The sequence below is a fragment of the Catharus ustulatus genome, chromosome 5, assembly GCF_009819885.2.
Source record: "Catharus ustulatus isolate bCatUst1 chromosome 5, bCatUst1.pri.v2, whole genome shotgun sequence".
Taxonomy (NCBI): Eukaryota; Metazoa; Chordata; class Aves; order Passeriformes; family Turdidae; genus Catharus; species Catharus ustulatus.
In genome coordinates, this window is record NC_046225.1 from 9,093,110 (window position 1) to 9,107,981 (window position 14,872).

The window sequence follows — 14,872 nt, forward strand, 5'->3', positions numbered from 1 at the left end:
TACAAGTGCTCAATCATTTATGATTTACAGCTCTGAGGATGCAAAATACCACAGGGTTGTTAATTATGAATATTTTTATTGATTGAAGTAATTATAATATCACTGTCATTATTATTAACAATAATAATAGTAGTAATAATAATGAGAATAATTTAAACTGCATTACATAAAAAGTTGCAGGGTAAGTTTTGTGTGCAGATAGAGTTTGACCCTGGGATACAGAAAGGAGAGAAATTGTGCCTGAAATTATAGAGTCTGGATTATTGAAAGAAAACACATATATATTATAGTCTCCTGGGTCAGATGCTGTGTTAACATAATGTTAAAAATGGAAACTTCCAAGTCATCTAATCTTGAGAAACTGAAATCCTCTGCAGTTTGCAGAGAAAGAAATTCTTGGGATTTTCAATGAATTCCAATATTACATTTTAAAAGGTAAGGAAAGTGTAAGGGTTAAATATTTTGTGGTGGCTTTTATTTGTTTTCTGTTGCTGTTCTTAGACATTTCAACTATAAACACAGCCAGGGTAAAGAATGTAGCAAAGCCATTATTGACAGGCACATCCTCTCAATGTGTTTATCCTAATGGGCACTTAACAGCAAAGTGTGATGCAGCAGTGGAAATAAGGAATGCTTAAACACAACTTAAATAAGTGACCAAACAACTCTGATCATTATTTCAGTACATTTTTTTTTTATGTAACCATTTCAGAAGTGAATATAAAAAAAACTTACATGAACATGGAGAAAAGTAGTTGCTCAGCATCCATTAACAAACTTTGTAATTGCTCAAAAGTCTCAGTATTTCCTCGTGCAGAAGTAATACCAGAACCACTAGCCCATGGGATTGTTTGGGTTTGACCTTAAAGATCACCTTGTTGCAATCCCTTGCCATGGTCAAGGACACCTTCCACTGGACCACTCAACCCAACCAGGCCTTGAACACTTACAGGGATAACCAAAATTTTAGCAATTACCATTTGCTGATTTTCACAACCTTTTCTGTCATTATACCACCAAGAACCATAAAACTAGTGAGCATTTAGAGAACTTGTGTTCTGGGCAGGACAATCATCCTCATGTTTGGTGCTTAAACCTCACCAGTAACCACTAACACTCTATATTAGCTGTCAAAATGCAGCAAATCCAGATCTATTATATATTTTGTTTAATCTGCATACTATCAGTTTTCCCTGTTCTTTACACAGAAGAGATTTGGTGCTAGAGGTTTTATATATGTGCACATACACTTATATAAATATGATAAAATTTTTCAAATTTATAAAGGAAAAAGAGGAGAAGAAGAGGAACTCTAAACCAAACAGGATTAAGACAGATTTTTCTCTAATTTACTGGTATCCACTTATCTTTTAATAAGTTTCCTATCAATAATAAATGCAACTCAAACTCCAATGCATTTCAGATACAATGTAAGTAAACTTTCTTACTCCTGGGGACTGGTCTCTTTATATGATAAGATTATTGCAGCAATGCACATACCAAATACTATTACTGTGTGTTGGTACAGAAATCCCCTCTAGGAAAACCTTATGTGTTTTATGATATTTGGATGCCTAGTGCTACCAGAGAAATTCACTGCAATCTACTTTTTTCTAGAAAGTCCTCTCTGCAAACAATGACTCTTTAAATCATTGAGACTACCCATGTGACATAGGCCAGCAGGCATAAACTGGTTTAAGGGTTTTAAATTTAAAACAGGTTGGTAATCCCTAGTGGATGATATGACTGTGAAAATGAAGCTTATCAGGCTGCCCTGCAAACTTGTACTCAGAAAGCAGTCTGAACCTGAATGTCTAATATTTCCTCCTCTAGAAATGAGGAGAAACAGCTATCTGCATATATTTATGGAGTGGAATCTACACCACTTGGAGGGAAGTTTCAGATTCTGCTGCTGATTTTGTAATAGGCAGCAATGTTTTATCCAGGTCAAAAAATAATCTACCAGTTTCATAACTATTTTCAATCTACCATTTTTAACATAACCACCAGTCCCCCTGTATGCCTCACACATTCTGTGTGCCCAGGCTGGAATCAAATAACCAGGCAGGCATGAGTTTTGTCTTCAGAATTGTTTTCCTGACCCTCCCACTTCTGTGAAAAGGCAGCACTGGGGAGGTTTAGCCATGCAAGTCAGCCCTTTCCATGCTGTACAGGCATCCAAAAAAGGCATTGGGTATGGGGGAATTCAGGAATCCAGTGGAGCTTGCAATTACATTGTAATTACAGTTACACATCAAAAAGTTAGGGCAAGAGAGGATTTGGGATGTGCTGGCTAGATTCAGCTGAAGAGATAGAAACTGGGAAATTCCATCATGGGCAGGGTTATTGGGATGCAATACACTCTGTAAACATATCTATGTTTGGAGGATTAGTGTGTGGGTCAGATTTTAAGGGAAATGGAGTGAGAGTGCAAAGAGGAGTTAACATGAGATAAGGGTGAGGGAGCCTGGAGAGCAGGGCTAAAACTGAACCCTGAAGAGAGAAACTGCAAGGGGGGAAGGGTTGAGACAGAAACAAACGAGTTAAGGAGGAGGAAGTTACGTCTTTGTGAACTTTGGGACTGTTAGAGCATCCTGGCTTCAGAGCCAGTCTGGTGTTGCTGTTCCAAAGCAGCAAGACCAGGACTGAGAGCAATCCCAGCAAAGTGCAACCCTACAGAACCTGGACACAGCAGATTTGGTGAGGGGCTGCAAAGGGCTCCACTGTCAGCCCTCAGCATGCCAAGGGGACAGACCAGGATGAGAATCCAGGGACTCCTGTCCAGGAGCAGTTGGATGTGGGTTGGAAGCACAGCTATGAAGTCAGAATCGACCCAGAGAGCCAAAGAGGACAAACATTCATAGAGCAGCTGCCTGCTCCAGTTCTGAGTCCCTGGAGTGAGGGGCAGTGGGAGAATGGGACCCAGGTGAGGCTTGTGGGGCCAGCAATGCCTATCAGTAGGAATGAGAGGTAAAAACAGGGAAGAGGCGTCAAATATTTAATGAGGAATTACATCTTCTTCTTCTTCTTCTCCATAACAGATGGCAGCTCAATGAGGCTCCAAGTCCTGTTGGCATTCAAAGGTGCTGTAACAAACCTCCCAATGTGAGGTCCTGGTATTTCTAACCAGTAAAGCATACCATGAGCTCCTGATGTGCAAACAAGTTGAGAATCTCTCCATTGTTCAGCTGTCAACAAATGCCTACGCATCTTCAAAAGTCTCATCTACAGCACTGTGGCACCAATAAGGAGATTAAAGTTTCTTTGCATACACAAAAAAAAAAAAAGATGAACTTATGCATGCAACAAAATTCTTGGTTTTGGGGGGTAACATTGAGGAATTTTGTATTTAGCACAAAAATATATATATATAAGATAATTTATAAGTGCAATTCTCCAGAAAAAATGTATCAGTTTTATGCCCAGGTTGACTTGGATTAGTCCAACAGTTTTTCAAAGTTCTGGCAAAAAACATATATGCTATAAAATATGCATCTGCATAAATGCCAAAAATACAGGTTTTTATGACCATCTGTAAACACTCCTGAAATGAGCACTGGGGGTTCAAAACCCACCCATGCTTCTCAACTGTAAAATCCATTTGTTTAATCCTACTAAGATCTCCTTGCGCATAACAGGCTAACAAAAAATAATTTTGAAAAAAACGAACTAAAAGGATGACAATGACTTTTATCTGAGTAATATTAGTTACATCACCATTATAGCAATGGCACCACAATATAAATAAATGACTTTTCACCCAGCTTCAGGACAGAGAGAAACCCCACCATGGAAGGATGGGATGCAGCCAGAGAGAATGTACATGCAGGCTTGCTCTTTTTTAGGAAGTTCAGACATTTCTGTAATGCTTTGCAAATAAAAGACAAGCACACTTACAACAGAGAATATAGCTAATATAAAAACGTAGCTGCTCTGCAGAGGAAAAATATAGCTGTTTTTCTGGAAGATGCAACATTCTTTTTATTTTGGTGTCATTTACAAAGATAAAGCAGTGCATTGCAATTTTTGTATTTATTTACATAAATTCAGAATTCAGCTTGAGGTCAGAAAAGCTGATTTTATTGCTGTCTTTCAAGTATACACTGCTGACTTCAACTGGCTTTGCAGTGTAACAAAGGCACAACAAATTTACATTTGTTTGCAGAGATCACAGTGGAAGACCCATCACTGAATTCCATGATTTTTTCACTGGGGAAAACATGTGCCAAAGACAGGAAGACCTCAGCCTGCAATAATCCATTAATTAAACAAGAAAATGTTCCTATAGACCAAAAGCATCAAAATGAAAAAGAACATTTTGGTTTTCGTGGGAGTTACAATTCTTTATTATAAGAATAAAACATTGCAAAAAATGTGTTGGATCATTTACTGAAACTAACATTTGCATAACTTTTTCAGTGCTTTGAATTTGTATTTGAAACATTTGAAAGAAATAATAAGGGAAAACAATATCTTTTTCTTTAAACATGCCTGTGTGGCAAGAATTGCTCTAAGTTTGACAAGGGTGGTACCATCTATATACATTTAGGAAAACATGCTTGCTGTGGGTGTACAAAAATAAAATTTATTTGTTAAATTACACATAAATATAAGGTACAAATGTATTTTTAAAATACAGATAAAGATAATCACACTTGCATTGTGTACATATGAAAATACAGTATTTTAATATTCAACATACACAGACACATTTATGATAAATGCAACTAGTTGGCAATGCCAGTTCTCCTCAGTCTATTTTTTGTTCTTCTTTTTTTTTTTTTTTTTTTTTCCCCTTCCAGTTTTCCATAAATATGGAAAAATAGGCTTTTGAAACAATTAGTTCTGCCGGACATCTTGCAGCAGCTTGTTAATTTCTGCCACCAGCTCGCTGGCATCCATGAGTTCATGTTTGCCATCGCTGAGGTGGTTGAGCACATTGTCAAAATCATCCTCCTCGTAATTCTCCGGGATCTCCTCCATGGCTGGCAGCCATTTGGACGAGGGCTGCGCTCCCGAGTGAGTCCCCAGAGCGGGCCCGTTGCTGGCAGGGTTTTGGAAATGCGTGCTGGCTGCCCAGGCTGCCACCCCCGGTGGGTAAGCGACGCTCTTGGCTGGCAGATGTCCCTTCCTGCGCTCCAGCGAGTTGGAGCGATCCATCTCGGCGCACTCCGCGTAGGCATCCAGCGAGGGCGGCAGCAGGCGCTGGAAAACGCTGCTCATTTCGGAGAGCAGGGAGGAGGTACAGGTGTCCCCTGCTTCCTCCTCGCTCTGGCAGTCCTTCCCAAATGTTGAGAAGCTCTTCTTCTTCTCCCCGGCGTCGGCTGCCTGGGCGTCCTCCTCGAGGCCCTGGTGCTGCTGCTGCTGCAGGTGCTGCTGGGGTGCTGGGAACTCCTCGCCAGGGATGAACATGTTGCTTCTGTAGTCGGAGGAGGGCGAGGGCAGAGGTGGCATCCAGCACTGGTCTGAGTGGCCCAGGACCCTGCACTCCTCCGTGCACAGGCGCATGGCTGCAAGAGAGACACAAGGAGAGTGAGCATCCCCTCCTGCTGCACACACACCTGCTCTCGTCCTGCCTCTGGATGAGAACGTCTCTGGAACCTCCCCAGAGATTATCAAATCCAGGGTTTGGTTTCACCTTCAAGCTGGCGAATACAAATGGCCTGGTACCTCCATTGCCAAGAACAAAAACAACCAATGCAAGACAGTAATGCAATCTCTTAACTGAGGTTGAAGATAAATACATAAATTCCAGGTGGAAAAACAAGCACTTGTGGCTTGAAGCCACAAAAGCTCTTTGTACAGTTCTAGTTTATTTTAAAAATATAGAATAGAAGGAAGAAATTTCCACCTCCAAGCACTACTTGAGTTTTAGAGAAGTCTCCCATATGCAACAAGTGAGGCATATCAGAGCAGTCAAGTGGGAATAAATGGACAGGAGGAATAAAGAGCAAATAACAATAACGTGCAGAGGGATCTCCTTTTCCATTAGACAGCTCCTTTGTTCTAACAATGAAGTGTATGTAGAACTCAAGGTGATCCACTGCCATATTACCTTTTTAACCAAATCAGTTAAATTTCAGTCCAGAATATTAGGGTCTAGTTCCCTGTATGACTGATGTTTATACTGGATTTATGCTCTCAGGTGCACTTGCAGCTCTGTAGCTCAGGTTACTGGCCTGTGCTGGCTCACACCTTGGCATAAGGAGGGCTCTAACCCATGGGATGGGAATCCAGCTCAGCCATGAGGGTTGAGGAGCACAAGGACAACAAAGCTGCTCTCTCAGCTTCTTGGTTTATTGATGTCTCTCAGGTAGAAACAATGAGATGGGGCAAATGACTGCAACCCTGAGCACTACGCTGGTCCAAACTGGCCCACAAAGGGGCACTGCAAGAGTCCTTTGCCAGCATTCCAAGAGGTCTAGGAATGTTTCCTGGAAGCAGAGACAGGTGAAGCCCAATTTGGCAGACCTGCAGAGAGGGATGTGCCACGAGAGATGCTAAAGTTTCCACTCATAGGGACACAAAGCCTCATCTCAGCTGGGTGCCTGTGTGCCTACTAGATATACAGGAGATGATCTGGGTGCTGCTGGGGCCCTAATGGGTCACCAATGAGTCACCAACTTCAAAAGACAGCTTTCAGAAATGACAGACTCTTTTCATTATGTGTATTTTGACCATAAGAAACTTCTGCCCTAATCACTTAATGGTTAGATTATCCCACACAGAATAGAGTTTCTTGTACTTTCTCAGTATATACTGACTGCATAAGGAATATTTGTAGTCATGCCCTGGAAGTTTTCCTTGCTCCCTCAACACATTTCCCATCTGGCTCTAGATTCACTCTGTTTATCAAAAAAAAATCTTTTTGTGGTGGTGTAAGCAGAACTGAACAGAGTATTTCAGTTTAGGACGTGCTAGTGATTTATAAAGTCCTACTCTCATACTGACAGCACTATTTATTTTTGCACTTTACACAGCCTATCATATTGTTTGCTTTCCTGATGGCCTTTCCATTCCTATGAGTATAAACTTTCTCCGTGCCATGCATGCAACAGTATGAATTTTTTCAAGATTACAAGCTCAGACTGCAGCCTGGATATTGCACAATGTACTGCAAAATAGCTGCTGATCCAAGAAGTTTCAAACAATCAAAGCAAACTAGAATATATCAGCAGCTGAAGTTTTGATATAAGTGACTGAAATGCCTGCAAGTGTTTGTTCCCATGTGTGATGTTTTTACAGAAAATGCCCAAGAGTTAGAACTGTCAAAAGACATCTAAGTGATCCATGAACAGTTCTCAAGTCATCCCAGAAGGTGAAGATTACACTTCTAATAGAGAAGATTCCTTTAAGACTCCTTTAAATTCATTAGATGCTTTCAGTGGTCTAGTATTTAATTAGTAGCAAAGTTTGCCTTAGCTTCAGCTTTGAAGCCATTGTTACCAGGGATGGTTTTTGTTTAAAATAATAAATTCTGACCTTCCTGAGCATAAGATCGAAAGATACTCTGAAGTAACTGAATGACTGAATGGTGACACACTGTCCTTCAATCAGCAATAAATTTTAAAAGCAGATGGACAACTGCTTTTTCTCTTTTTTTTATTTTTTTTTCCAGATTTTAAATCTTGCTGGTTAAGATTTAAAAAGAAAAAGAAAAAAGTCTTTCAAGGACACTTATGGAACTTTCTGACCATGTAATTTGTGGAGTTTTGAGGGACTGGCTCCATGCCTTTCTGGTGCCACCTTAAACAGACCAACTTCCCACAGCATTTTTGCCTGTGTCTCCAGACTGACAATGCAGAAACCTTTCAGAATGGAGAACAGGAAACCTCCAGGAAGTTTTCTTTTCCTTTTCATATACTGGGATTGTAGATCAATTCAGGTCTCATCTGAAAAGGTCCAACAGACATATCTGAAGGATTAAGACCATGCATAGCAGTGAAAGGACATCTGGGTGAGACTAAATACCAATCTTGATAGCCCAACCCAGTTCCGACTGCACTGAGAGGAGTTTCCTTTACTTTGAATTTAATTAGCCTGGCATTTTTTGGAAATCCTATCCTTAGGCTTAGTGTTTAGAGAGGGAACTGTAAGAGCTGAAAATAGGTCATGGGCATTTCAGCCAGCTAAGAGAACAGGCATTCCTGTCTGCTGGCAGCCCCCAGTTGCCCACTGTAAAGGGATCACTCCTCCTTGGCAGCAGCAGGGCTGGGTGCCAGTGCAAACACCGTTGCACTTCAGGCTCCCCAGGCCAACTGGGAGCTCCAGCAGATCCCTCCCTGCCCCCTTGCTAAGGCATAGCAGAGAATGAGACATGCCTCATGCTGGCTGGCGGAGGAATAAGTAGTAGGAGTTAGGGAGGATGAGGATAAAAATATATTAGAAGTCCAGATTTAGGTTAAAGATTCCAAAAGCAGAGTAACTCTTCAAGGTCTCAGGCTTTGAGTACATTTGAGGAGGTAGGGGAATGGCTGGACCTGTGATGCAAGACCTAGACTGGAGCAAAATATGCACAGAAAAATTTAAATTTAAAATGTATAAGAAAAGCAATTTGAACTTTGGGCATTCTGTCTTGTCCAGCATAACAGCCCTGGTTAATACATGGGGGTCACTTTAGGAGGGCCGTGTGCTGCACCACCTCACAAAGCAAAGGGGGTCCATTTATAAAATTACTTTACTAAACTAGTTAAATTTATAAACTTGGTTCAGTGAACCCTACTGAAATTATCTGGCCCTCTGGTTATACAGAGAAAACTAAATATGATCTGAAGTAAGAACAAGATCTAGGGTACAACCAGAGGCTGTATAATTATTAAAGTGATTACAAAATTCTTCTATCTGTACTAAGCATGAATTCCCATGACCTTTTATTCAACTTCTATTTGGGCATAAATTAAAAAGCAATACTTCATACACATGAATATGTATATGCGTGTTTATCCTACTGCCACTCACCCTTTTCTAGTCCTTTTCTTCTTTTCTGCCCTCTGCCCCTGAACTTTACCTCTTAAACTCTTGCTTCTAGAAATTAGGGTTGCAAGATTTAAAATCTGGGAAATATTTAGAACCTTCCCTTGCTACTCAAGTTCATTTTTCAGTGGGGAAAAACCCTTTTCTTTCTTCTCCATCCATATTTCTATTTCACTTTCACACGCAATTTCTAAATGGTAAAAGTTTCTATCATATGGATACAATCCACTGCAGTAAACCTATCTCCCAAATTATAGTTCATTGTATTTTTAACAAACCACAACCGCCTGGCTTTGCAAAAACATCCACCCAGTCATTAAAACTCTGAGGACTTGGAGCAGGTCATACTTTTAGGAGGAATCTGGAGCCAACAAAAAAAAAAAAGTAGGCATTGCTCTGGGTAGATTTGCAGTTGTATCTCAGGTTTCATTTTAGTAGATACATCAAGGCTTCAACCCAGTATTCATCATGAAGCAAAGCAAAAAAGGAAGGAAACACAGGACTTGAAAGCTAAAGAATTTTTGCTTTCTCAGTAGTAGTTTCATCAAAGTGACAGCCAGGCAGAACTGCAAATAAATTGCTCAGCTTCCATTGTGCTCTTACCTGCAGGAATTCTCCCATCTGTAAGGAAAAGGTCACTGAATCCTTCCCCAAGAAGTCTGTCAATTGGAGACTCTCTCCCCAGATCATAATCACTGTCTCCAGCTTCACTATCACCCCGACCACTGTCCTTCAAGCTGAATTTATCCATATCTTGCAGGGCATATCTGCAAAGAGAATTGTGGAGAACTACATCATCTCAGGTATGTTATAGTCCACCTTCTGTTTAAAAAAAGTCTGTATTTTCTGATCTGTGTACATTCATTTGTAGCAGAACAACCTGGATTCTTACCTGTAGCTTCTGGAATACTTGTTTCCTCGAAAACTTGGCCTTGGTTGATACTGGCCTTGGTGAAGCATCGAGAGAAGCTGAGAAACCTGCTAAAGAAAAGGTGAAAAGACTGATTCCTTGAACTGAAAGCTCAAGCTCCTAGCCATAAAAGGACTAATTTGTGTCTCAGGGGTTTTTGTGGGTTTTTTTTTCTCCTTTAAGATTTAATTAAATCAAATTCCAGCACATATATAATGCAGTACAACAGACTATTTGGTAGTATAGTGTCTGACACAGGAAACATCTGAAGACTCTGTAAAATGAGGAAGTTCACTGCTGTTCAATAGCCTGTGAACTCATAATAATTAATTCCTTAACAAGTAAAACTAGCAATTACACAGAGGTGGAGTTTTGTTTTGGTTTAATATATTAAAATCAAGCCTCTACAATTCCAGGATCCTAATTCAAAACAAACCAGCTTTGCTTTACATGTAAAGAGTTGGCAGGACACAGCTGTCATTTATTTAAGCCATGACCCAGCATTTGCAGTAAAAACTGAGCCAGGGAGTCTCAAAGTTTAAGATAAGGTGATCATGTGTTACTGCAGCTGTACTCAAACTGTGTAGAATGTTTTAGTTCTGCACTCCCGTTAATAAAAGAGTTTCCTGGATTGTTTCTGAATATAAATACTGAGGCACTCTTTCTCGGATGGAGCTGTACAGGGAGGAGGGAGAGGGAAAGAAAGGAAGGAAGAGTGAGTAGTTAACCAGTGCAGAGCACTGTGTTCCACTCCATTGTTTTGACCTTACAGGGAAGAACCAAGGAATAATGCTACTGACAACAGATTTAACCCTGTTCCTCAAGGTAATGGAATCTGTTGATATTGGAGCACAGCTGAAAAGTTGTGACATAGAAGAGAAATCCATGGCACATTCCCATGAGACACCTGAGCCCATGAGGCTCTCACAGGTTGCACACAGGGGCGTGCTTCCAAATGAGCATCTGCACAAATGGATGTGCAAAACCAAGGTCTGGCCCTTACCTCGACAGCCGGCGTAGCGTGGGTGAGTTCCAGGGAGAAATTTTCAGGCACGTGGTTGGAGGAGATGGTCACCAGGCTGTTGAGGGACTGGTGGCTGTGGTGGCTCTGCCTGCTGCCCATCTGCCCCCTCTCCAGGGCCGGGGATGATGATGGGGAAGCTCTGTGGTGGGATCTGATGGGCAGAGTGCCATTAACCGTCGGCACCAGCGTAATGTCCCCTTTGTGGATCTGCCTGGAGGGACGTTTTGGGTGGTGCTGGTAGGTCGATTCGGCCACACGACAGTTGTAAGACCTGGTGTCCTTTTTCTCTCGATTGCACCTCGTAGCAAAGATAACCATAATAACCAGTAACACAGCACATATTGACCCTAAGGATATAATTGTTATCATGGAGATGTCCAGGGAGGGTTGGCTTACCAAAGTTGCTTCAGTGCTTGAAAATGAATAAACATGCTCCAAAATGGTACATTTCAGAAGAGCTTTTGTACTAAGCTGAGGGCTGCCTTTATCCTGGACTATCACCAAAAACTCCCATTGTTTTGCTGGAACCGATTCAACACTCACATTGATAGAGATGTCACAAGTTTGGGGATCCATCACGAAGATGCTGCTTTCCTTGTCAGCTGCTATGGAGCAGCTGAGTTCAGAGTTCATGCCAGAGTCTCTGTCTGTAGCCCTTATCCTGGTGACAAGAAAGCCGATTTCAGCGTCCTTAGGGATTGAGATTTCTGCTGTGCTGTTGCGTAGGGCCGGCCCCACGATGACGGGAGCATTGTCGTTTTCATCAATGATGGTGAGCACCACTGTGGTGTTGCTAGCAAGCTGCTGGCTCCCCCCATCCCTAGCTTGGACCACGAAGGAAATCTGATTTACTTCTTCGTGATCAAAGGTTCGCAGGGCGTAGATCGCCCCGTTGGAGGGATCGATGGTCACATAGGTGGTTATAGAACTTCCCAAAACAGAGTTCTCCAAAATAGTGTACGTCACCTGCCCATTGTCACCCAGATCTGGGTCTGTGGCTGTGACTGATGTGATGTATGCTCCAGGAGAGTTATTTTCCAAGATAACAACCTCATATCTGTTTGTCTGGAAGCGGGGTGGGTTGTCATTTTCATCACTGATTTGGACAGTAAAGTGTTTCACTGTGGAGAGACTTGGCGTTCCCTTGTCCTCTGCTATTACAGTCAAGATGTATTCAGATCTCTTTTCCCTATCTAGAGTGGCATTAGTTAAGATTAAATAGTTGTTTTCATAAGTCTTTTGAAGTTTAAAGTGGCCATGCCCATGGAGCTTGCAAACAATCTCTCCATTCACACCAGAATCCTTATCTTGCACTCTGACCAGGGCAACAAAGGTGTCCAGGGGTGACCCCTCAGAAATGGAAGCTACTTCTTCTCTCTCTGTGGACATCAGATTTAAGCTGATTTCTGGCTTGTTGTCATTCACATCCACAACTTTAATTATAATTTTGCAGTGAGCTGGAATAGAATTTGGCCCCATATCCTGAGCCTGAGCATCAATTTCGTAGGATTTGGTTACTTCATAGTCCACTTGCTTCAACAGGGTCAGGTGACCTTTTTCTGGGTCTATCCTAAAAGTTTCCATAATTTTGGCAGACACATGACTGCTAAAGGAGTACACGACCTTCCCATTGGCGCCCTCATCTGGATCAGTGGCATTGAGGTCTATGAGCAAAGTCCCAATAGGAGAGTTTTCCAGGAGCTGGATAATGTATGACTGCTGCTCGAACACAGGGCTGTTGTCATTGGAGTCAGAAATGCTGATTTTCAGGAGGGATGACCCAGATCTCTGAGGCACCCCTTTGTCAGAGGCAGTGAGTTGGAGTTCATAAACCGACTTCAGCTCGCGATCCAGCTCTCTGACCACAACCAGCTCTGCATACTTAGCACCATCAGTCCTGGTTTTCACATCAATGCTAAAAAAATCGTTTTCAGAAAGGGAATAAGTGTGAAGGGAGTTGTCTCCCACATCTGGATCAAAAGCACTGTCCAAAGGGATCCGAGTTCCTACAGCTGCACTCTCTGATATCTCGATAGGGATAAGAGCTCTGGAAAACTGCGGAGAGTTGTCATTAATATCCAGCACTTCAACTTCAACATGGAAAAGCTGCAGATGTTCAGTGGGCAGAGTGATCACATCAAACTCTATGGAGCAGTTTAAGTTTTTCTGGCACAGTTGCTCCCGATCAATTTTAGCTCCTATGCTGATTTCTCCATTATCCTCACGGACTACAAGCAAGGGAGAATTCCCCCTCTGCATGGCCCGAAACCGAACTGAGGAAGGGTTAGGCATTTTTAATAAAACATCAGCAACATCCTCCGATAGTCTTGCAATTACTGATCCAACCCTCTGCTCCTCGTAAATCCTGTATTTGAAATTCTTGCCCAGCACAGCATTATTGCAACACATTACGATCAGTGCAAAAAAGAATAGAAAGTGCATTTTACCGTCGATTCGATACATTTGTAAGTTTTTGCAATCAATTCCTCCCAATAAGTTAAATAGCAATTATTTTGCCTTCCTTCGGTACCTTAAATCCAAAGCACATCTGGTCCTTTCCAGCTTGAAAACGCCTTTTCCTAGCCAGCCAAGTACAAATAACTTAGAGATCAGAAAACTTTTTGCTTTTTTTTATACACACCGTGCCGGGACATCCAGATACAATCCTGTAAGCAATCCAGGCTTTCTCATTTGCCTCGGCGCTCCTCTCGCAGGTTGCGATGCTCCGGGGCAGCGCGCTCCTCTCCCGCCGCCCGCATCCAGGGAGAGCCGGGATGGATCCCGCCCGTGCTCCCGTCCTTCCCGCCGGACTGAACGCCCTCCCTCGCCGGCTCCAGCCTAAAATCCTCCGCAACTTCACTCCAAGTCCCCAGACAAAGCTTTTGCCCGGCCTGTGCTGAGCCCGGCGCAGCCAATCAGCCGGGGAGGAGAGAGGAGGGGAGGGAGGAGAAGGGAAGGAAAGGATGGGAAGGGGAGGGGAGGGAGCGCGGGCCGGCCGGGGATGGGGGCTGGGGGGTGCCACTGACTAATGGGCAACTTTAAATCAACGTCGCTGCTCCCCACCCCCCGAATTTTCACGGCAGTCTCAAGCGGGGTTTTGTGGGTTTGATTCCTCCCCTTCCTGCCTCGAGGAACGCGATCGCGCTCCTTATTTCCATACTTTAGGTTAGCCCTTGTTTAACTCGCCGGGAGCTTTGGAGCGGGCTCGCTTGGTAAAAGAGCTGGGGCTGACGTCTCGCTCGTCTTCCCGCTGCTTGTTTACCCACAACCTGCTCCCAATGCATGTGCTGCTGCCCCGAGCCCTGCGAGAGCCTCTCCGCTCCTCTAAACCTTTCCCTCTCCCCAAGTCAGGAACATTTTGCATTCTCCGGTCCTTCCCCGGCTGCCTCTCGCAGCATCCCTGCCCTCAGCGCAGCCGCCTCTGCCCGAGCCCCGCTCCTGTGTGTGTCCATGTGTGCCATCGTCTCTGAGCTCTTTTATTTGCTGCTCCAGCGCTACTTCAGATGATCTTTTTCATCCTGCTTGAAGCAGCGCTTCATGCTCCACCGTGACAGTCTGGGCTGAGCACACCTTCTACATGCCAAGTATTTTAAAGGAAAAGAAGCCACAAGGCAGATTGTTTGGGAAAAGACAAATTCCTCCCCTCTCTGTTGTTGCAGAAAACTGTTTACACTCCCACACATTTGCAGACAAAAATATAATCTTGTGTATGAGTGGAGCATGTATTATGTGCACACCAGAAATGTTAGAGATCCATGTGTGAGCTGCAGGCTGCATTCAGGACATGGAAGTTGATGCATTCTTCTCACTTCAAATGTATCTATTTATGTGACTTCTTCTTCCTTTTTACATATGCTTTTATCGTGTTATCCACAGGCTTGCTATGTCTCTCTTTGTTTTTCTGCTTTGTCCATTTGTTTATCAGTGTTGACTGCAAGAACACCATCACTCTTTTATTGCTCTTC

The 14,872-nt window shown here is 42.8% G+C and overlaps 1 protein-coding gene across 2 annotated transcripts; it reads right to left on the reverse strand.

The window, feature by feature from the left end:
• Positions 1 to 3,670: 3,670 nt before the first annotated feature.
• On the reverse strand, positions 3,671 to 14,352 carry PCDH18 (protocadherin 18). Of its 2 annotated transcripts, none has more exons than XM_033060966.2 (4): positions 10,887 to 14,352; positions 9,866 to 9,951; positions 9,577 to 9,740; positions 3,671 to 5,510 (listed from the first exon to the last, which is right to left on the reverse strand). In XM_033060966.2, exons 1-4 carry the CDS (start codon positions 13,368 to 13,370, stop codon positions 4,840 to 4,842), a joined length of 3,405 nt encoding a protein of 1,134 aa, XP_032916857.1. In that variant the 5' UTR covers positions 13,371 to 14,352; the 3' UTR covers positions 3,671 to 4,839. The 2 variants fall into 2 exon arrangements, with proteins under 2 accessions (XP_032916857.1, XP_032916856.1); XM_033060965.2 differs by having other exon boundaries at positions 9,866 to 9,954.
• Between the last annotated feature and the right edge of the window lie 520 nt (positions 14,353 to 14,872).